Raw genomic sequence first — 20,533 nt, 5'->3', positions numbered from 1 at the left:
TCTTAACCTAATTTATCCACTATTGCGAATTAAGGGACTACATATTAAGGACGGATTTTATATTCTCAATTATCTGACGTCTCCGGTTCGATAATACAATTCAGATTTATTACGATTTCCATAAATTCAAGTTGCTACTTCGCGAATTCGCTTTGAACGATTCGCAATGAAATTATTTATCCATTAACCAATATGATATCTGATAGCCATTTCACTGCATTTCACTTGATTTCACTGTTTATCGATAGATAAGTAATAGCCATATAAACATTTATATGTATACAATCGTTCTTGCTTTTTCAATCATTTTTAATCATGTAGATAATTTGTCATGTTTGTCGTGTGAATTACATTGTGATGTTACAAAAATTTCCTTTTTTATTTTAAATATTAAGAATACCTCATCCACCTCAAATCTTCATAACAATACACCCAATAGATACGTTTTTTGTGTAAAAAATCGGATTTGACTAGAAAAAAAGAACGTCGTTCTGCACTGTAAAACGAGACATTAATCGAGTAAAAATGACGACTATTCAAGTATTCAGGTTAGGAAATCTGTCATAGCTACGAAATATTGCGATGTGAGCATGCGCTTACATGCGCTGAAGCCGTTAATGCGGTCACATTTTCATGCTCTATAATGTAATGTAGTTTTTCATATTTATGCTCATTTATAATGTCAATACATAGGTCGCGTGATCAAAATTAACGCTTGATTTTATCAATATTTATCCCATGATCACTAATCAGTGTCCATATTCTGTACATTGGTAGACGTGTATGTTTTACAGAGTATGGGCCCTGCTTTTTGATCTATTCATCCCAATACATTAGTTTAAAATTACCGCTATTTAAATTCAAAATGGCGGACGGAAACGTTACAATTTCAATCTACAAACTGCTTACTGTAAAATTGCGTTGTGCGCATGCATAGTTTGACACCATGATGTTTCCTTACATCATGGTTTGACACAGTTTGGCAGGTATACGCTTTGTGGTACAGTCTATCATTTGATTGAAAATTTATTTATCTGCGAAGAATCAATATTTTTTTAAGTACAATCAAAATGGATTCTTATGTAATGCAGGTAGGATGCAAAGTTGATAAATACTAACACAGTAATGGACTGCATTAATATCGATTTTCACCTTGTTTATTTCGCAGATTCGGCGAGTGTGGCTCAACCAAGACGGGGAAGGATTGGCGGTAAATAATGCACGAATATTTTAATCTAGGATTATGTCAATCGTATAAATATTAAATTTTTTATAGGATCTCTTGTCTTTGCGACACAATCATGTTTTAATGCCTCAAATTGGATCGGAAAGTGCCATAAACAAAGTCATGGAGCATATATCTACACCATTAGACGACTTGGTACTTTGTCACTTAAAGTAAAATACATTTCTTTTAACTTATTTTAACAAATGTATTTCACATTGTGTGCATTAATTTTTTTATTTCTCATAGAGCTGCATCTGCTATGAAAAAGAATGATCCATTGGTTATATACAATTATCAAAGCTCAGCTGTACAATATCTTGCAAAGATTCTACAAATGCAAAAGGAAGAAAATTGGATGTTGCCAGTAATGAATGTAATGTGTTTGGAACTAAGATTATTGGCGATAGGTGCAGAAAATTGTAAAAACAATAAGAACGTAAAGCCGGGTGAAGTTTTAGAGAAATGTGCAGAATGTTTGATGGCCTGTTTTCGAGTTTGTGCAGCTGACAGTAGAAGTTCGGAAGAAGACACAAAACGATGGGGAATGCTAGCTTTAATTAATCAGTTACTGAAAGTCTATTTTAGAATTAATAAATTACATTTGTGCAGACCTTTGATACGAGCCATAGAATCATCTCCTTACAAAGATCACTTTGCATTGGCACAACAAATTACTTACAAGTTTTTTGTTGGTCGGAAAGCAATGTTTGACAGCGATTATAAGATTGGTAAATATAATTTTTTGTCTTGCTTCTTGCAAACTATAGCAATTTTTATTTTTATTCAAATAATATCTCTAACATAAATTGTTTTAGCCGACGAATATCTGACTTATGCGTTTGAACATTGTCACATACAATGCTCGAAGAATAAAAGATTGATCTTGACTTATCTTGTACCGGTCAAGATGTTACTGGGATATATGCCCAAGCAACATCTCTTAGAGAAATATAACTTGATGGAATTTTGGGAGCTAAGGGAATCTGTAAGGAAAGGAGATTTACGTTCTTTAGAAAGAGTAATGGCAAAACATGAAACCTTTTTCATCGACGCAGGCATATATCTAATTGTGGAAAAGCTCAAACTAATCGCTTATAGAAATTTATTTAAGAAAGTATACTTGGCGTTGAATACACATCAAATATCAGTGATGAGCTTGATCGCGGCGTTACAGATGTATGGAATGGAGGATATAGATATGGATGAAACAGAATGTCTTCTTGCCAATTTAATATATGAAGGCAAAATTAAAGGTTACATATCTTACCAGCATAAAAAGTTAGTTATATCTAAACAAAATCCTTTTCCACCATTATCTACCATTATACCGTAATTGATCATAATTGTAATTATTGTTATTTTTACATAATAAACGTGTTTTTTTCAATGCAATTTATATTGTGTGATATTGTTAATAATAAGGGAAACTTTTGAGAATATTTCAGATAGAGTTATTATTCTCTACTTTTTATTCTTATTAATTTCGTTCCCAAGAAGGATGTACAATTCATCTTAATTAGATCATTATTATCTTAGCTCACTATCATCTTCACTCGTACTCGATCGGTGTAAAAACTTATAGATCTCTACCGAGACGCTAACAGAGCGCTATTTTATCAACAATCTTCCACTTTCGATTTGAAATTTATGAAACTCGCCACTGACAGACGCTACGATCATACGACTAATGCAACTAGCGATTATTCTGCATCATCAGGAATTTATTGGTAGCACTTGGTAGTAGGTAATAAGTGGTAGAGTAAAAATGAAATAAAAGCGTAATGGAATAACGATCTGACTCACGTTTTTATTTCGCTTTACTTTAAATTGTTATTTTCGTTTTCGTCTCTGTCCATCCTCATTGTCTATATCGCAGAATCGCGATGCAGTGTAATACAGCATAATAAACACTGTAATGTACGGGAGTGAGTGCCATCAATCGAAAGTCTAGTATGGCGCGTCCTAAACACAGAGCGAGCGCAGACTTATGCGCTGACTGCGGGACACTTGGTGAGCACAGCATCATTATTTTCATCATTTTTATTAATTATAATTATTCGGCCACGTACAGCTTCATTGAGATCACATAATTCTCTTCTTACAACATAATAAAATATACGTGAGACAGATACGAATGCAATTTACATTGTGTGATATTGTTAATCTCGTACCTAGCTTTTTGTCATTCAGAATTCTCACCAACATGGTTAAGATAATTACTTCAATTTTTCCTTACAAGTATATTACAAAATGGCAAAGCTTATTTAATTATGTGAGTATCATCTCTATTGTTTCAGAGCCAGGATGGGCATCAATAAATAGAGCTATTTTATTATGCGACGATTGCTGTGGAATTCATCGTAGTCTAGGACGTCATGTGTCACATATCAAATCATTACACAAAGGCGTTTGGAATACGTACCTATTGAACGTTAGTATGCAATAGCTACAGCTGCCTTGAGAGATGATCTTTTATTAAACTTTTTACATGTATGTAAATCACTTTTGAAATAACTGAATAAACATTCTCAGATGGTGCATACATTGAGTGATAATGGAGCCAACAGTATTTGGGAACATTCCTTGCTAGATCCCAGTAACTCCAAGATTAGTAGACGAAAACCACAACCAAAGGATCCTTTACAGTTAGTATTCCATTATGTGTGATACATGTGTTATTTTGTTGTTGAATATATAATTTTTATTAATATTTTATACTAATTGACATTTTTAGAATAAATTAGATTTATCATAAATGGAGACTATATCAATTATTCGTTAATTTTGTAGATTAAACTCTATTCTGAACAATATATAGAAGGATAATGTTTTGATGCATTTTATTGATGTACAATTATTTCTTACTTTATTATTTGTTTATAGTCCAGTAAAAGCAGATTTTATTAAGGCTAAGCATCAACATTTAGCCTTTATATTACGGCCAAGCAAGGAGGAATGTTGTACCGAGGAGGAACTGAATAGGCAGTTACACAGTAGTGTTCGTACAAGTAATTTAGAAACTTCATTAAGGCTATTGGCACAGGGAGCTAATCCTAATTATTTTTACAAGGTATATATTGTAATAATGATTTATTCAAATATAATATACTGACACAGTTATTGCAAATAATCGTGGTATTATGATGAGACATTTTTGTTTTTTCTTTGTTAAAATCTTTTGTTAAAAAAAAATGACACATGTGCATATATGTGTGTAGGAGAAAGGAACCACACCCTTACATGTGGCAGCTCGTGCTGGTCAAGTTCTCCAAGTAGAACTTTTAGTAGCTAATGGTGCAAACCCAAGTGTAGTTGATTTAAATGGACAAACAGCAGCTGATATTGCCAAGTATGTATAGGCAACATTATCATCCACAGATAGTATTTCAATTATATCTGATTTATTTCAAGTATCCTTTCTATCATTTCAGAATGGCAGGACATATGGATTTATCTGAACGTATAATTGAATGTATGTATGAAGTAACAGATAGACTGACATATCATATATGCTCCCGTAAACCAAGTCATCAAGGTGATCAACATCTCATTAGTTCTGATTTGTTTTCTTTCTTGGATAAAAACGAGTTAGCTTTAGAAGGAAGAAACAGATTACAAACGGTATATAGACATTTGTATGTTTTATTTATATATATTGTTTTTTTCTATACATAAATTTTTTTTAGTTACCAAATCATTTGCTAGAGGAGTTAGCCATGGATATTTATGATGAGGTGGATCGCCGGGAAACAGAAACCAGTGAGTATCACTTTTCTTTTATCTATTAGAAATTAGATATGCTATAGTTACAAATAGAATGCATGAATTTTATACTAATACAGATAATTAATGATATTTATATTTCTTTGTCGTGCTACTCCTTTGGAAGGGTGAGTAAATATTTAAACTTCAGCAAAAATTTAGTAATAAATAACAAAGTATATAAACAATTAATGATTGAAACATGATATGCTCAGACAAGTAGATTTTCCTATTTTATGCATAGTCTGGTTTTCAACTGCATCCCTCCCGGAGAAATGTACCGTTCCATTTCTGCCAGTTAATCCACAATTGTCATCTACTAGAAACCAAGGGAGGCAAAAATTAGCAAGATTCACACCCAAGGAATTCACTACTCTTATCGTAGATTTACTGGTTGAAGCGAGTCGAAGACATACGCTTGCCAACAATGCACTTCAAAGTAATATTACCAAATTATTAGCGCAGTTATTTTATGAGAGTATTTGTTCATCATTTATACATTTTTGTATCTTCATACTTCTTTAGATCCCGCGGTATCTATGCTTCGCAAAGAGCAACTTGGTAAGCATGGATCGCAAGTGTCTGACGATGAGCCTTTGTACGACAGTGTTGCGTCTGACGATGATTATGCTGCTCTAACATCTACTTCATCTGACATTTCAAACCAGCTGAAAACTAATAAAGAAGTAAGTTAGTCATGAGGTAATTAAAAAGCTCTAAATTTAAATATGAAAGAAATGTATTAACAAACGTGATTATATCCATCCTTGGAATAATAATAAAAAATATTAGACGTTCTTGCATAGAAATAGGACGTTTTATTTTTTCTAACTACTATAAACTAATTGTAAGATATATACGGAAGTATATTCTAGTTTTACAAATTGTTCACTTTTCTTTAACTTGCATCAGTAGTGAAATGAAAAAAAGTATGTATATAAATTTACAAAAGTCGGTATTAGTCACATTTACCTGTTTGTGGTAAAATATTAATTAAAGGTACCAGCACTATTAACAAAAAGAGGAATAAGGAATTGGCTGAGCACATGGCTTTTCTGTAGGCGATGTTACTAGGCAAGTGCACAGATCTGTATGTGCATGTGCAATCATTGCCAACAGTGTAAATTTTGACCATTGTGAAACATTAATTAGACTGATTCATATACTGATTAGCAATCTACTAAACGCAATTTACTAAACAATTTATACCATGATTTAATAACACAATAGTATAATGATATATAATATAGATATATACATTAATATTTGTAACAATTTGTTTGCGTGATCATTATAACATGTTCTGTACTTGTTGCAATGTATGTTAATTTAAAGCAAAAATTATTATTGTATTATATTGTTTCAGGAAACATTTACACCGATCGCCAAGGGTCTTCCATCTATGGTAGAAGTTTTAAAAAAACAATTGACCTTATCCGAATCAACAGTACGAGATCTCCGCGAGCAGGTACACACCTTGCAAACTGCCATTGAGCAACTCACTCAAGAGAACAACGAGTTAAAGCATATGTTACAAGTAACTATTATAGAATTTTATTGAATAACGTTATCGATTTTATAATACATTAATGTTCAATCTCATGATAAATGTCACAAATATAAAAAATTGGATTAATCTAGATCAAAGGTTCTGGTGATGGGAATATGAATGGACATATTGTTGGGGAACAAGAACCTGAATTAGAGCCGGTGCATGACATCAAAACGTCCACTATACGTGGAAATCAACGACCGGCATCTATGTATGAGACTAGAGAAGGCCTACGGAAACCAGCATGGTCAACAACTATTTGCCAAGTAATTATCTTTTCTTTAAACAATCCAATTTTTTAAATGAGAGGTACCCTATACTTGGTTGAAACGGATTTTAGTGCTTAAGTATACATATTTCTTATGAATTTATATACATATATTCTGATTCTACATATCGCGCGTCGAAATGCTTTCCTGGACTTAAAACGCATTCATGAGCAAAACCAGAATAGTAATATTATTTATTAAATTATACTAATAATTCATTAATTTTTTATGCTCTAATTAGCATCTTTTAACAAAAATGTTGTCATATGTTGATGAAATTTAAAAATTGCAAATAATTTATTGCAAAAAATATTACCTCGGCTAGGAATCGAACTTTAGATCTTCCGCTAACTAAATAGGTGTTTCTCACAATTAAAACTACAGAGGCTTGGTATATGTACACCATATATAATTGTATTATTTTATTAGACAAAACGCGATACCGAAGTATTATCACGGAATAACACGCAAAGCTTGTGGGAATGTGGTCCACTTAATCTGCCACCCAGTGAAGAAGTAACGCGACGAACAGAACAAGTTACCAGGCGAATTCAAGAACTATGGATGGCTATGCAAGACCCAAGTCAACGGGAAGCTTTCGTTCCTTGCGCTGAGAGAATACGCGTTGCTGTGGCCGAGTTAACTGCTATATTTCCTCAGGTAAGTTCTTTGTTTGTCCTTTTTCACTAGTGGAGGAAATCTCTACTATATCTATTGTAGAATCCAATTGAGGAGAATATCAGGTCTGCCTTACGCCAGTTAAATGGCAATACAGGAAGACTTCAGGCAGAATGTTCCGGTCTTCAAAGATGCACTAGTGATGCCGAGCATATGGATCGTTGTTTGCAACAAGTACGTTCATGTGCTTACGATATTGCCAAAGCAACTAAGCTACTTGTCACGCAATTTCAAATGTAGATCCTTTCAATGTCACAAGAAAGTATTGAGGAGTGCCTTTATTTTCTACTGACTGAATCTATTAGATGTTTTTTCTTTTTGAATCTCTGTCCCTAGTAGGAGGGAAGGGGTGCGAGTATTCAGTCTGAAATTTCCTTAATTGGTATTCGTGGATCTAGTGTACTTTAAGTTAACATATCTTTGCTTAAAATTAATATAATTAAACATTTTTTATTAAGAAAGTCAAACTCCGTGGAATAAGATTATGTAACTTAAAATTATGTAAGATTGTGAAAAACATTTGTTATTAACTTTTCACAACGTGATTAACGAAAATATCTACGTTAGATTTGCGAATATTGATGAGGATTAATTTCATAGTTATGGCAAAAATGCTTTATATAAATTTACTTTGCAACAATAATTCATTCATTCATTATCCTTTTGTTAAGTTTAGTAAATATTAAACAGAATAATTTTTCTTTCATTATTATTATTAGATTGTATTGCGAGATAGATAAAGGTAAAGATTATTAAAAATATACTTAAATTTATTTAAACAATTATGATTGAACACAATCTAATATAGATAAAACATGACATTGTTTGAATATATATGTATATAAAATTATGTAGTAATATATGATTTATAATACTGAAAGACTGAATAGCGGCAAACCAATGAATTCTACATGTACGAGTATGCAATTTAAGTTTATAAGTTTTGTTTAGTAAGTCTTGCTAAAAAAAAAAGCAAATTTTACAAATGTGTGACCCTTGTCACCGAAATGCTGAATTACAGATGTGTGTTTGGAAACGTCACCCAGATGCCCCTATATATCTTATTCTTGTTTAAAATTAGATAAATAACAAAATGATATACAGAGACATTCGGATGTTTCCAAATGTAGCTCAGTAAAAGATTATTTTAAAAGTTGAAAAATTCCTGGATATATAAAATGTTAACAAATATTTTTACTGTATGTATAAGTTTTTCCTTGTATGTGTCTTATGTTTATTGTGTGTCAAAAACTTTATCGCATGCACGCAAGCTCTTATTACATTATCATCGAATTTAACAAATGTATCATAAATGGAAATTTGATAACTTGTGTGAAATATCAGATAAAAATTTCTTTACATCTGATACATTTGAAATATTTATTAGTACTATCAGTTTCCAAAAATAACTACGTAAAAATTGAATTATCTCTTATACTGTTTTCCTATATGTATCGTTTTAATTTCCCTCAATTTTTTCATTATATCTTAATATTAATTTATTTAACGAAAATAATACAATGATATTAAAATTATAATTATAAGTTTATAAACATTATTGTATATTATTCTAAATTTATTATTTCGTACATCACTACTACTAAATCCATAACATGTAATTGTTTAATTATAGTCTTTATATATTTTATAATTTTTTTACTATAAAAAAAAAAACAATCTGTGCAATATTGCAAATATAAAAATAATCAAATGTAAATATTATTTTATCTGACTTGTTAAATTTGTACAATAAAACATGTTATCAATGCTAAAGTAAGACAATGTTATAATGATATATCTATGCATTTTTATTGTTAATACACAAATGTGTATAGTAATAATGAAAATACTGTATCACTGTAATGTAATTCGGATAGTAAATAAATAATCAAATTTTTGAAGATTCTTGACTCTGGCTAATTCGTATGGTATATACGTCTTTGGATTACTATACGGTGGATAAGTCCCATGAGAGGCATATTTATCACGTGTGTATCGCGTAATAATTACGTAACCATCGTCAGCGTGAAAAGGCACTTTAATTCTCAAGGCGTATTCTCGTACAGTAAGGGCTGCGCAGAATAAAAGGAACAGGGAACAGAGAACAAGAATTTCAACCTACCAGAAATCATGTACTATGGAATACACGTTTATTCCACATTATATAATTTCTGATAGGTTGAAATTCTTATTCTCTGTTCCCTATTCCTTTTATTCTGCATAGCCCCTCAAGAAATTTTTGCAATGCACTGTGTTGTCAATGGCCTGGTTTATGTCGTGAAAGAATTGGTATGCGTATTAAATTTGATACGCACTACGGATGCGTTTACATCGAACGTACTAAAGCATTATTGCGCATCAAATTTACCAGGTGTACAAGTATGAAATACAGATTAAAAAAAAAACCCGTTGAATTCAGAAGAACGATAAAAAGGTTATTCAAGGTATGCTCCATTGCTAGTTACACATTTTTCCCATCTTTCGGGTAATTTGTGGATACCACGCCAGTAAAAATCTTCCCCTTTTGTCGCGAACCATTCATCGAGCCATTTTTTCACATCTTCGTACGAACCAAAGCGCTGGTCAGCAAGTGCGTCACCCATCGATGCAAACAAGTGGTAATCGGAAGGAGCCAAGTCTGGTGAGTAAGCCGCATGGGGTAGCACTTCCCAGCTGAGTGTTTCCAACGTGTCGCGAACCGATTTTGCTGTATGTAATGGAGCATTGTCATGGAGAAAAACGACCTTGTGTTGCCTTTTTCGATATTCTGGTCGTTTTTCGAGTAGCGAACGGTTCAAATCGATCAATTGTTGTTGGTAGCGTTTGGTACTAACCGTTTCAGTAGGCTTTAACAGCTCATAATAGACCACACCTTTCTGATCCCACCAAACACAGAGCATCGTCTTCCTGCCAAAGCGATTCAGTCTTGCGGTCGATGTGGATGGTACGCCTGGTTTTTTGCGCTTTAGATTCTCAAAATATATCAACTTTTTATCCCCAGTAACGACACGATGCAAAAACGACTTCCTTTTGTATCGTTCGAGCAAAATTTCACATGTGCTTTTGCGCCTCTCCATCTGCCTCTCGTTCAACTCAAGTGGTATCCATCTACCGACCTTCTGAATCTTTCCCATCTCTCGTAGACGATTGGAAACAGCTTGTTGACTAACGCTCAATTGCTTTGCGAGTTGTTTTTGTGTTTGTGAATCGTCTTCGTCCAACAATGCTTGCAATTCTACGTCTTCGTACCTTTTTGGCGGTTTTCCGTGTTCCTTGTCTACAACATTGAAATCACTACTTTTGAAACGCCGAAACCATCGTTCACACGTATCTTGCGATGGAGCATGTTCACCATAAGCTTCTCGAAGTAATCGATATGATTCAGCAGCAGTTTTCTTCAAATGAAAACAAAAAATTAATGCTGTCCGCGAATGCTCTTTATTTGGCACAAATTTCGACATATTGAACATTGTAGCTCTTACAGCTGTAAGAGATTTTCTGTGGAAACTGTTGTCAGGAAGGCACAGGTGACACACACAGCAAGTGGACTTGTGTACGAGTAAATACAGATTTTATTACTTCACACAAAATATCGACTGATGTCGATCGTCCGTCAAGTGCCGTGCAGTGCCGTGCCGTCAGGACAGTTCTCGTACAAAGACGCTCTTTCTTAATTCGAATAAGTCAAGCGGCCAATCTTGGCCGCGCGTGGCCTTCCCACGCTACTCGGACCAATCACTCTGCAGTGACGTAATACCGGCGGGAGCGTCACATCGCGACAGCGCCTCAGGAGGCTCTTAAAACAGACAGGAGTCGGTAAAAAGGTGGTACTTTACCACGGGATATTTCTATGTGCCATGGGCTATGCGCGTATTAAAAGATACAAATGATGATGTAAACGCATAAAACACATTTTGGAGGATATCAAAGGCTGCGTTCCGTTTCACGCATATGCACGCATTCCTCTATAGTATACGTGACGCTCACTATATAAAATGCGCACATATGCTCGAAACGGAACGTAGCCAAAGGCTGCGTTCCATCTCATGCATAATGCCAACCCATGCGCATTAAGCCAATTCTACAATGTGCAATAACAGCAAGGCGTAGAAATCGACCAATGATAATTAATTATTCTCCTTAATATGATTTTGATGTCACTGTGGTCTATTACACGCTTAAAGCCCATTCTACAATGGGCAGTAGGCATAAGGGCCTTGGTACACAAAAAACTCAAAGCGTAATCCTCGTTTCTACCAACGCGGTTTAAAAAGTTAATCTCTAGTGACACTCGGTTAACCAAAGTTTACTAGAATATTGGTTTCCACCAATAATTCATTCAAGTTTAAACTTATGTAAACTTAGGGTGCAGACTTCTAATTGACACATCAGATTGGCTGTTGCAACAAATTTGTGACCTGCGACGTCTACGATACGACCAATGTAGAATGGGCTTAAGGGCGACTGTTACCAACGCCGATTAAACGCCGATTAACTTAATCGACGATTAGTCCATTGGAATTGACCAATCGCATTTATCATTTAGTTTTGACGACAGACGCGATTGGTCAATTCCAATGGACTAATCGTCGATTAAGTTAATCGACGTTGGTGAAAGAGGCCTTGACTACACTTTGGGTGCCTTCCAACAAGTGACACGATGCGACACAGTGATTATCTCATCCTTGTTTAACATTGGCGAACAACAAGGCTGATACACCGTGTCATATCGTGTCATGTGTGTCGCTTGTTGGAAGGCACCCTTTTTAAAGCGTCGTTTCCACAGGGGGGAGATTTCCGTTGTGACGAACGTCGAATCGAAGATGGAACAGATTGGAATACGTACCTAGTGAGTTTCGCAAAGCCAATGGCATGGTCCGCGCGTGAGTTTACTTCGTTACTTGTATTGTGGTAGAAAAACACGTGTCTCTTGGCCGAATTTTAAGCGTCGATACTTGTCAGTAGTTCCGATATTTACTCGCAAATCATCGTCGCCAAATCACTACAGATTATCAGAATAGTAGATCGCTGAGCGCGGGCGCGCGCGCGCACGCGATCACACGCGAGCAAGTCTGATCGCGGCGCGGTGCCGGGAGCCGGGAACTGCCGGGATTTGCGCCATTTGCCAGGATTTGCGGTATAGCGGGCGCGTTGCTCGCGTTTACCATTCGTATATACCGTTGCACTCGCGGCGCGGCGCGGCGCGAGTCAAAGGGAAAGCGGGCTCTGCGGGCTGCGAAGCGGCGAGGAGCGGTGAGGCGCGCGGGGCGGCCATTTTATGTATTAGTATGACGTAGAGGCTGGGTGTAGCTTAGCGTTCTTATTGTCGCCGTCGGTCGTGCGCGAGGAAAAAAAACTAACGGTTCGGTGTCTGCTAAGTGCCTGAATGTTGATGGTTGCGAACACTCGGCTGCGAGTGACGACAAGTTGCCACTGTCGCCGCAGCGTTCGGTTTCCCGCGGATAAGCTTGTCCTGCTTAGCTGTGTAACTGTGACGCGTGTGACGCGTGGAGGCCGTGGAGGGTAAGAGCGAGCAACTTCGGCGAGAGGGGAAAGTGTTCGCGAACGGGCGAAGCGAACGAACGAACGAACGAACGAACGAGCAAGCGAGCGAACAAACCTCGCAAACGATCGAACGATAAACAATCGGACGGACGGACAGACGGGCGAGCGAGCGAGCGGGCGAGCGAGCCAACGAGCGAAAAGTAGCGAAAAGTGAAAGTGTGCGTTCGTCGCGACGACGGTGCGTCCGTAGCAGCGCCAAGCAGCGCGTGCGAACATGAGCGAGGAAAGTAATCCACGTACGCTGTACGTGGGCAACCTGGATACCTCGGTATCCGAAGACCTTTTGTGTGCACTCTTTTCACAAATCGGCGCCGTGAAGGGATGCAAGATTATCCGAGAACCCGGCAACGATCCGTATGCCTTCGTTGAGTTTACGAACCATCAGTGCGCGGCCACGGCGCTGGCCGCCATGAACAAGCGCTCGTTCCTCGACAAGGAGATGAAGGTTAACTGGGCGACCAGTCCAGGCAATCAGCCGAAACTCGACACCAGCAATCATCATCACATATTTGTCGGCGATCTCTCGCCGGAAATCGAGACACAGACGCTCAAGGAGGCATTCGCGCCCTTCGGCGAGATCAGCAACTGCAGGATCGTCCGCGACCCGCAAACGCTTAAGAGCAAGGGTTACGCGTTCGTCTCGTTTGTTAAAAAGTCCGAGGCCGAAGCGGCTATCAATGCGATGAACGGCCAGTGGCTCGGTTCACGTAGCATCAGGACCAACTGGTCCACTAGGAAACCGCCGCCACCGAGGTCTGAGAGGCCGCGGCATTCCAACAATAGTAAACCCAACTACGAGGAGGTACGTGATCCTTCACCTCTTTACCTCTTTGCATTTTGCTCTGCGACGAGCTCGCGTAGGAGCATTTTTATATCGTTGGATTTTAGTCTCTCTATGTCACTCTTCTCTCCTCTCCTCTTGGTCACGCTCGACGATTGGGTCTAACGTATAAAGTCGACCGCGGACAAACTACCGTTTCTACGCGGCAAAGGCACCACTACTACGTGGCCACTCGTTTGCCACAGAGAGAAAGCAAGAGAATCCGTTTATCTCTCTCTCTCCTTCATTTCTCTATACCAATTTCAAAACCAGATCAAACTTAACGTCTTCTTTTTTCTCAACAGGTATATAACCAAAGTAGTCCGACCAATTGTACCGTATATTGTGGAGGTTTTACGAACGGTATCACGGACGAGCTGATAAAGAAAACCTTTTCTCCCTTTGGTACCATTCAAGACATAAGAGTGTTCAAAGACAAGGGATATGCTTTTATCAAATTCACAACCAAGGAAGCTGCGACACATGCCATTGAAACGACACATAATACAGAAATCAACGGTAGCATTGTTAAATGTTTTTGGGGAAAAGAAAATGGTGATCCGAATAGTGTGGGTCCCAATGCAAATCATCAAGCTCAACAGGTAATTGCTTACATATTTTTAAGAGGGAGAAAGAGACTGTGCAAATTATTATATATTGTTTGTCACATAAACGATGGAATTTTATAGAAACAGATAGATAATTGAGTGTCTTTCCATCAAACAGGTGACAGCAGGAGCAGGACAATATGCGTATGGTTATGGTCAACAGATGAGTTATTGGTATCCACAGAGCTATCCGCAAATGCAGGGTCAGTTCTTGCAACCTGCGCAATACTATGGTCAATATTATGGACAACAGGCTCAGTATATGAACAGCATGAGGATGCCCACTCCAGGCGCAGGAGCTTGGCAACCAACGCAAGCCACCGCGGCACCGCCGACAGCGAGTGCGCCCTTGCCTCCAGGCCAACAGCCCACTATGGTAACATATACCATGCCACATCAGTACCCTACGCAATGAAACTGATCATTGACCGGCTAATTGTTACGTACGATATAGTTGTCCCGGGGTTATCGCGAAAATCGTTCTGACATATACCTATTTCAACATTATTTCAACGCTCGAATTTTCGATGATGTAACTAATCATTTCCACGATTAATGCAATTTTATTTAAACCAATTTTTTAAAATAGAAATAGAAAAAGTAGAATATGATATGCTGGCGGTTTTTTCTCTCTCCTTTCTATATTTCTGCACACAATCACGATTTGTTCGACGCTGAAGACGTTACAATTTTCTTTTCTGTCATAGACACACATGACGTATATTGAGACACAAGTAATGACGGTGACTTGCGATGATGCTCGTACGACGCGTGTCATGGTATTAGAATTTGATTGAATTTCACGACTTAGGCTTCGAATATATACACATACACACATATATATTCGAAAAAAAAAAAATATATATATATACCCAACGTTGAACCAGGTATATCTCCAAACTTTTCCTCGCGGCCCCTGACACTCAACCGAGCCCCGCATCCGTTGTGCTGCGCAAGTGACGTACGTATGCGGCAATTCTTTGCGTTGTTGTTGATACCTTTTTAACATTTTTGCCACTGACATCTCCCTCTTCAATTATCGAATTGTCGATAAGCAACGCGCGCGAGAAATGTTCATTTGAGATAAATAAGAAGAGTATTGCTAATATTGGACATAGTTAGTAAGGTAGAAGAGCGGTTAGCTAGACACGGCGCCTGTGATGTAGCTAGACTTTTGGACGCGTGTATGCTAAGGTGCGGGGCTCCCTAACAAATAAATTCTGCGAGAGTTGAGTAACGAGTTACAACTTTATCTCGTTATGTGATATTTATCGTCGGTGGTTAATGTATAAAATTTTGCTATAATCTTCAAAGAAGAATAATAAAAGGAAGAAAGAAAAAGTGTGCATGTACGTGTGTGAATGAGTGATGCGTGTGTGTGAGAGAAAGAGAGAGAGAGAGAGAGAGAGAGAGAGAGAGAGAGAGAGAGAGAAAGTATGAATGTTTTTTGCTAAAGACATCAGTGAATCGAGATTCCCTTGTACGAGTGCAAGCTCAAATACATTAATTGCTGCGACGTTGTATGTTAAATAGTGCATTGGATCTCTTCTAGTAAACTTCCATCATGTCTTCAGTGTATTTCGAAGATTTTATATTCTGAATGCGATCTACTTAACGCTTGAAAGCATTTGCTCTTTCTTTGATATTGATTGATTCGTAAAATTCACTCTTCTAATTGGTCAACGAAGCATTTGCAGTGTTAAGTGGATCACACTTTTAAATATGAAAATCGCGATGCGCTTGTTTTTTTTTTTTATGCGAATATTCGTAATTTTGGAGAAAAAAGAATAAATGTAGAGATTGATCGCGTCGCTAAAAATGAGTCTAGTTAGAGATCCGAAGAGATATCGGTATTAACGTACTCCGTCGTATATACCGTGATGTTACTCCTCGTCGTTTGTATAGACGACCTAGCTGACCGAAGAATAACAAATAAATGTAATTTAAGTACGATAATAATGATAAATGCACGCATACTTCCATCGGGACATCAGCAAGGGACGAGTCATTGATATCTTGGTCTCGGGATTAAAATACGCGTATAAAAATTGAAAACGTACATATGCCATATTTGGTTGCTCGTAATGCGAACGTCGCTAATTGGTATCTTGTTTTTGCAATACAGCATGAAATGATTCGATTGACAATCGTGATATAATATACATACATTTGTGAATTATTATCATCATCATCGTAGTCTGTACGTGACACGATTCGATTCCTTCGTGTCTTCCAAGTTAACTCAAGTAACTCAAATTTTTTTTTTTCGCGTAGCACAATTAACGATAGTTTCTTTTGTTCTCTCCGGTATATTCTCGTTAGGGCTCTGGTGACTAGTCTCTCAGGCTACCGATTCCGGAAGAAACTTTACGTACGTTGTATATTTCTAAATGTGATATACTCAAATGAATCGATAATTTTACTGTGAAAATATCAATATATCACAGAGGGACGTCATTCGTCGTCCTCCTTTTTCATTTGTTGAACATTGTTAATTGAGATCTGTTTCCAAGTGTTACAGTGTTGCTTATTGGCCATTTTAATCTGAAATTATATAATTAATTACATGATGATCTTGGTCGGTGCCTTAGTATCTAAACTTCTAGACACACGAGCCCTGTTACATAGTTGTTGTTTGCGAAACAACTTGTTTTACGAGATTTGTATGCGTGATTGCGTCGCGTCACACCATTGCATTCTTCTGAAAAAGGTAAGAGTTCAAGTATCTACCGTTCCAACGGAACAATAAATATCCCCATTTCAAGAATAATTGAGCTTATTATTTTATTTTGTGTCGCGAATGTTCGTAAAGAGGCTCGAAATGGATAATTTCCAATGATGCTTGACATGTGAGAATGCTTATCACCTCAGTTCACCACCGACGGTAAAATGCCATAAAAAATTTCAAAACCAATTTGTATAAAGTCAGTATATAAACGAGATGCGAGGTAAATAATGGAAATGAATAAAGCCGGGCATGGTAACGATTCGATTGGCTGCGACAAAGCGATAACAGACGGAAAGCCAATTTAAGAGAAACCGCGGAGTTGCCTGCGATGTAATCGGTAGGAAAATCGTAAGAGAGGAAACAAAAAATGTTATATAAAGAATAATTTAGGTACGGCAGGGTGTTGAACCCTCGAAGATGCTTAGGATAATGTTATCTTATAATAAAAACAAATTGTCCTTTTGAATGAAAAAAAAAAAAGGAATAAATATTTAAAATACATAATATCGTGCATTATTTCGTGACCGTTTGTTTCAACAGTAATTTCTCCCACTTGCGTATCTATCTGCTTTTCCTCATAATTAATGGCAATTAAGTAGAATAATTGAATGAGTAAGGTAAGGTATAGTATGGTGTATTAATCTATGGTGAATGACACAGTTGTGTATGGTGTAAAATGAACACAATGCTCAACTACATGTACTTATAGTATGATTTTATTTTTTTTTTTGCATACTCGTACAACGACCATTCACGATAATTGAAAAGACATTCTCGAGGAATTACTTGTAAACGTTTCAACACTTATACGACAATTCATGTGAAAGTAACATTCGTATCTTTTTATTAGTTCAAGTTTACTTTTTTGTCTGATATTTCACATAATTCGCATAATATTTATCGATAAAAGAAAAAGTTTGGACGTTACAAATAATAACATTATCTCAAAACGTATATTTCTGTCCAGAAAATACCTTTCAATGTCACAAATTAAACGAACGAAGGAAAAGAAAGGAAATTGAGAATCAAGTATCTTTAAAGATTTCAACTTGGTTTTACATAAGAGGAAGCACAAATATGAGGGAAATAATTTGTACTTTACATACATTTATTACATACTTCGTAAACGCATTCCTCGAATCAACGGTACTCTGATGAAATACTGTCAGAATGTTTCACATTTCTGTACAATCTGTTGTGCTAGTCTTACATTAGAAATTTAATCGATCGTTATTTTGATAAACATCTATTAAATAGATATGTATAATTATTCTATTGTGGACGTTGACTACCACGGTATAAATTAAAGATATCCTATTGTTCGTGAGTTTGCGAATATGGATAAATATTAAGGGTGCGTTCCGTTTTGCGCTTGTAAGCATTATTTGTCGTTGTTCAATATTTGGTAGACAATAAGGATGAACTGACATTTACATGCTTACAGCGTATGAGCGTGAAAACGAAACGTACTCTAGGAGGAAAAAATATGTCTACGCGTATATGTAGCAAAAATGACGAAAAAACTAGTAGGAAAGGATACGTTATATTTTAATGCTTCAATACAAGAGTCATTTCTTTATCGATTTCAACGTTCTCACGAACTTATGTACGGTACAGCTGTGTCGTCAACGACACAAGGTTCGGATTTTTTATTCCCGTTTATTTCTATGTCGTTGCCGGCGCAACAGGTTTTTTTTTTATAATATATACTACCAAATATTTAGTAAAAATGTACATATAATCTAACGTTTGATTAATTTACAACATGGCTTACTGAAAATATTCTATAATACTGTTGGATATACATGGATCATACCTCTCTCGTGGAACGAATTACAACGAAATTAGTAAAAATCATGGGAGTAATTTAACAAGCTTGTTACAAGAGAACACAACAATATTGATTAATGGATTATGGATCATCTTAAAAGTTGTCAATGCAAAATCACTTATAAAACGATAATTAAATATGACTGATACGTTAAAACTAGAAAGATAATTTAAAAGGGGAAAAACCTTGTAATCATGCACAGTTTTTTTAATTTGTAACTCGTGTATATTTACCATTATACTAAATGGTATTAAATATAATATATAGCATAAATATTATACCCGATTATTCTTATTCAATTTTTACCATTATATGTTATAAAAGTAGCAAAATAACTTAATCAAGGCTCAGCATGTTCCACAATAAAAGGCCAGGGTCTTCGAATAATCTAGCTTTATATGCGAAACAGAATTTGCTGTTGCAAAATTATCATAAATTTCAAACTAATATATTTATAACAATTCATATTTTGCAATACATATCATACATAATATGATATATAATATTATAATCTACATAGGCAGTGCATAAAGATTAATATAAAGAACTAATATCACAAAGTAATTTGGAAATAAATTATTTGAGTCAGCATCACTCAGCGATACTCAAGCTCCGCGATCATGTTAATTATAATTTTTTAAAAATCGAACTCTCATCGCGGCATCATAAATACGCTCTCTAGAAAAACGAACAAAATCACAATATCTAGAAAGACCCAGAATTATGATTCATGAGAACATTTGTATATCGTTTCCTTGTGCATTAAGTACATTAAAAAGTGCCGCGAAAATATCGAGTTTATCATCGCAGTAACATCTTAAATGCTGTTTAGTATCACACGATTTTTATAATTACAACAGTGCGAATCTCGAAATGCCATATTTATGCGTCGCATTGTAGAATAAGCTATCAGATCTACATATGTCTATTATATCTTATCTGCTATGGAATATCTATTTAACAAATGCATCGTATTCTATTTCTAAATAGAGATATCTGTTATTAAATAATTATTATTTAGCTGCAAATAACATTTTCTATTCTTCCACTGTATCAAAGAAGCATCATTTGCATAAAACTCATTGAAAAATAATTTACTGTTTATTATTTTGCATAATAAGTTTTACTCTACAAAACTATTTTTATATCACGAATGATCGTTATTGATTTGGAATGATCAATAAATGTACGTCATGTTGCAGAGTATTATAATATATATAGTTCCGTTTTGAATACATAATTTGTTTAATTATACATGCATAATTATTTTACTTTTGAGCATCGGAAGCAATAGATAAATGTCACAAAAATACCCCATACTTGTGTGTGTATGTTATATATATATATATATATATATATATATATATATATATGTCACAGTCAAAATATTAACTTTAATAAATGCATACTAATCAATGTATACATTATATGTATACATTGATTAGTATGTATACACGATAGTGTCTCGGCGTTTACATTTTATAGCAGACTA

At 35.8% G+C, this 20,533-nt stretch overlaps 3 protein-coding genes across 3 annotated transcripts; all 3 read left to right on the top strand.

Moving 5' to 3' along the window:
• The first annotated feature begins 989 nt into the window (after window positions 1-989).
• PCID2 (PCI domain-containing protein 2) lies at window positions 990-2,620 on the top strand. Its single transcript, XM_018545051.1, has 5 exons — window positions 990-1,091; window positions 1,169-1,210; window positions 1,277-1,398; window positions 1,475-1,956; window positions 2,044-2,620. Exons 1-5 carry the CDS (start codon window positions 1,071-1,073, stop codon window positions 2,559-2,561), a joined length of 1,185 nt encoding a protein of 394 aa, XP_018400553.1. The 5' UTR covers window positions 990-1,070; the 3' UTR covers window positions 2,562-2,620.
• A 526-nt stretch (window positions 2,621-3,146) lies between these two features.
• Window positions 3,147-7,957, top strand: Git (ARF GTPase-activating protein GIT1). The gene is made up of 13 exons (XM_018545183.1): window positions 3,147-3,238; window positions 3,526-3,659; window positions 3,761-3,873; window positions 4,112-4,298; window positions 4,447-4,577; window positions 4,660-4,849; window positions 4,915-4,987; window positions 5,235-5,429; window positions 5,516-5,676; window positions 6,357-6,527; window positions 6,632-6,808; window positions 7,241-7,471; window positions 7,532-7,957. The coding sequence occupies exons 1-13, from the start codon at window positions 3,181-3,183 to the stop codon at window positions 7,727-7,729; spliced, it is 2,019 nt and encodes a 672-aa protein (XP_018400685.1). The 5' UTR covers window positions 3,147-3,180; the 3' UTR covers window positions 7,730-7,957.
• A 4,842-nt stretch (window positions 7,958-12,799) lies between these two features.
• On the top strand, window positions 12,800-15,994 carry Rox8 (TIA1 cytotoxic granule associated RNA binding protein Rox8). Its single transcript, XM_018544900.1, has 3 exons — window positions 12,800-13,856; window positions 14,180-14,476; window positions 14,601-15,994. The coding sequence occupies exons 1-3, from the start codon at window positions 13,269-13,271 to the stop codon at window positions 14,895-14,897; spliced, it is 1,182 nt and encodes a 393-aa protein (XP_018400402.1). The 5' UTR covers window positions 12,800-13,268; the 3' UTR covers window positions 14,898-15,994.
• The last annotated feature ends 4,539 nt before the right edge of the window (window positions 15,995-20,533 follow it).

Source organism: Cyphomyrmex costatus, unplaced genomic scaffold, assembly GCF_001594065.2.
Source record: "Cyphomyrmex costatus isolate MS0001 unplaced genomic scaffold, Ccosl1.0 scaffold474, whole genome shotgun sequence".
NCBI classification, from domain to species: Eukaryota; Metazoa; Arthropoda; class Insecta; order Hymenoptera; family Formicidae; genus Cyphomyrmex; species Cyphomyrmex costatus.
This window is presented reverse-complemented; position numbering and strand designations above follow the sequence as displayed.

Excerpts from the sequence above, each read along its gene's own strand:
- Rox8 (XM_018544900.1), top strand. The coding sequence starts at position 13,269 with ATGAGCGAGGAAAGTAATCCACGTACGCTGTACGTGGGCAACCTGGAT. Across the intron at positions 13,857-14,179 it reads GTAAACCCAACTACGAGGAG|GTATATAACCAAAGTAGTCC; the intron begins GTACGTGATCCT and ends TTTTCTCAACAG. Across the intron at positions 14,477-14,600 it reads CAAATCATCAAGCTCAACAG|GTGACAGCAGGAGCAGGACA; the intron begins GTAATTGCTTAC and ends TCCATCAAACAG.
- Git (XM_018545183.1), top strand. The coding sequence starts at position 3,181 with ATGGCGCGTCCTAAACACAGAGCGAGCGCAGACTTATGCGCTGACTGC. Across the intron at positions 3,239-3,525 it reads CGCTGACTGCGGGACACTTG|AGCCAGGATGGGCATCAATA; the intron begins GTGAGCACAGCA and ends CTATTGTTTCAG. Across the intron at positions 4,988-5,234 it reads TCGCCGGGAAACAGAAACCA|TCTGGTTTTCAACTGCATCC; the intron begins GTGAGTATCACT and ends TTTTATGCATAG.
- PCID2 (XM_018545051.1), top strand. The coding sequence starts at position 1,071 with ATGGATTCTTATGTAATGCAG. Across the intron at positions 1,211-1,276 it reads AAGACGGGGAAGGATTGGCG|GATCTCTTGTCTTTGCGACA; the intron begins GTAAATAATGCA and ends AATTTTTTATAG. Across the intron at positions 1,399-1,474 it reads TTGGTACTTTGTCACTTAAA|AGCTGCATCTGCTATGAAAA; the intron begins GTAAAATACATT and ends TATTTCTCATAG.